General features: G+C 56.4%; 1 protein-coding gene across 1 annotated transcript; it reads right to left on the reverse strand.

Moving 5' to 3' along the window:
* Window positions 1-1,817: 1,817 nt before the first annotated feature.
* Window positions 1,818-2,084, reverse strand: FAM78B (family with sequence similarity 78 member B). Its single transcript, XM_012558202.1, has one exon. The coding sequence runs from the start codon at window positions 2,082-2,084 to the stop codon at window positions 1,818-1,820; it is 267 nt and encodes an 88-aa protein (XP_012413656.1).
* Window positions 2,085-2,161: the final 77 nt, after the last annotated feature.

The following is a 2,161-nucleotide window of genomic DNA, read 5'->3' on the forward strand; positions in this document are numbered from 1 at the left end:
CTCCTGGCCTCACATACAAGGGGTCTCAGGCTACCCAGGAGAGCAGTTACTGCCCCCAGCAAGGTTGCATGCTGCCATCAGTATGAGGCCAGGGGCACGAGGGGGCGGGGTCCTTGCCCTTTCTGTGGCTTTCCCTGACTTGACTGGAAATAATGAATTTCTAAAAACAAACCAACAAACAAACAAACAAAAAAACAGTTTTAAGAGCTACATGTGTTCAACTATAATCACTTTTTTGAGGGGATGTCTGTTTTGAAATGGCATGATTCACTAAAACTAATATGTCCCCAATTTCTCACATCCAGCTGCCTTTCAGAAAGAGAGAACACAGTGCCCAAAGGCATGGGAAACTGGGTGCTCACACTTCACTAGGAATGAGCTTGCTCCTGCACTGAGCTTTTATGCTCAAAGAGAAAAGTGCAAACTCTTTGGGGAGAAAAAAGGAAACAAAACGACCTGTCAAAATTCCTTTTAGTGCTTATGATGCTAACTTACATGCTCTCAGAGTACTACAATAAAAAGCCTGCAAACTGCTGCTAAAAAGGTGGCTTGACCTTTTTAAACGAGAACTTCCCCACCCCACAGCCATAGTAAGTAGGTGAACCTTGGGAGCTCTATAGTTTTAGATCAACAAAAGAAATGAGGATGAATTTCCAGAAAAGGGGTTCCCTATAGACTGCAGGCTAATTAGGGCACTCCAGACCTATATTGTATCAGCGGGTGGAATGCTGGCCCCAAACCTTTCAGCCACTGTAGCTGCCAACTGTTCTGCAACTAGTTCTGAAAAAGGCGGGCGAGGAGTTATGAGAAATTAGTAAATAAAGTGCTGGACGCGCCCTCCCGCAGCCTGAGGTTCCCGGGCAGGCTGTCGGCCCCTGGCGGCAGAGAAGCCGCGGCGATCCTGGGTCTCCACCGCAGCCGCCAAGCCCGGCGCGCAACGAGCGGCACTGCTGAAAGAAGTTGGAGAGCTCCCAGTTCGGCAACAGGATTCGGCGGTGGGCGCGGGGAATCCCTTCCAGCGCCGCAATCAGGAAAGTTTTGAAGAGTAAGTAAAAACCCTAGACAAACAACAGACTCATCCTTTTCTTGAGCATAAGAAACTCCCCGTGTCGCGCCAGCTGAAGGCTGCTTACAGAAGGCCATCAGTTCAGCTCGGCCGGGACGCGCCCCGTGCCTTCCCGCTCCCCACCACCCAGAACTCGTCCGGACGGTGCGGAGACAAGGGCAGCACTGCCCGGTTTGTGGTGCCGGAAGGAAGCGCCTCCAGGCTCCCTGGCTTCGGGGGATAGGGCTAGTATTTAACAATCCAGGGGGCAAGGGCAGAACCACCAACTCCAGCTCGGACGCCCGGGGACCTTCTCCTCCTTGCCCGCTCCGGTTTCTCCAAAAGACGCGCGGCACAGCCCACACATCCTCGGCACTGCTTTCCACTTCTCTCTCTACGCACCTCAAACTCTTCCCGGGAAGCCCCACAAAGCACAGATGGCACCCCGAAACTCCTAGGGCACTCGCCAGCCACCCCCGACCTGCGCCTCTGGAACCCTCCTTGTCGCGTTCTTCGCGCCCTGCACTGTTCGCGTTAATGGGGAGTCAGAAGCAAACCACGAGAAAATGCCTTCGCGAGGAGCCTCCCTACACCCGCCCTGTCACTGAAACAAAAGCGGAGGGAGGAGGGAGGAGGGAGGTGAGAGAAGAGGCGGGAGGAAGGTTTAGAAAGAGGATGGAGAGAGCGGTAAGAAGGAGCTGGGGAGAGGGGACAGGGTGGGGACCGGAGACTGGGGCCGGGGACCCCGCTCCTGCTCCGCGCGGCCAGTTGCTTACATGCCCAGGTCGCTGTAGGTGTTGAAGAACTCCATCTGGTTGCACGCCTGGATCCAGCCCACCACCCAGGTCTCGTGGCGGGGGATGGGGGGCATGACCACGCGGGCCGAGGCTTTGAAGTAGGGGGTCTTGTAGCGCAGGACGATGGGCGAGGTCTCTTCAATGCGCGTGGGGCACTGGTCAATGGTGGCGCACACATCGTACACCACGATATTCTCGCGTCGGATCCGCGCCTTGCAGGTGATGCTTTGGATACAGCCCATCCTGCCGCTAGGCGCCCGCGCGGCGCGGTGCGGGGCAGCCGGGGGCGCCCGTCACGCCGGCATGGCGACGCGCCTCC

The sequence above is a fragment of the Trichechus manatus genome, unplaced genomic scaffold (genome assembly GCF_000243295.1).
Source record: "Trichechus manatus latirostris isolate Lorelei unplaced genomic scaffold, TriManLat1.0 scaffold00145, whole genome shotgun sequence".
Classification (NCBI taxonomy): domain Eukaryota; kingdom Metazoa; phylum Chordata; class Mammalia; order Sirenia; family Trichechidae; genus Trichechus; species Trichechus manatus.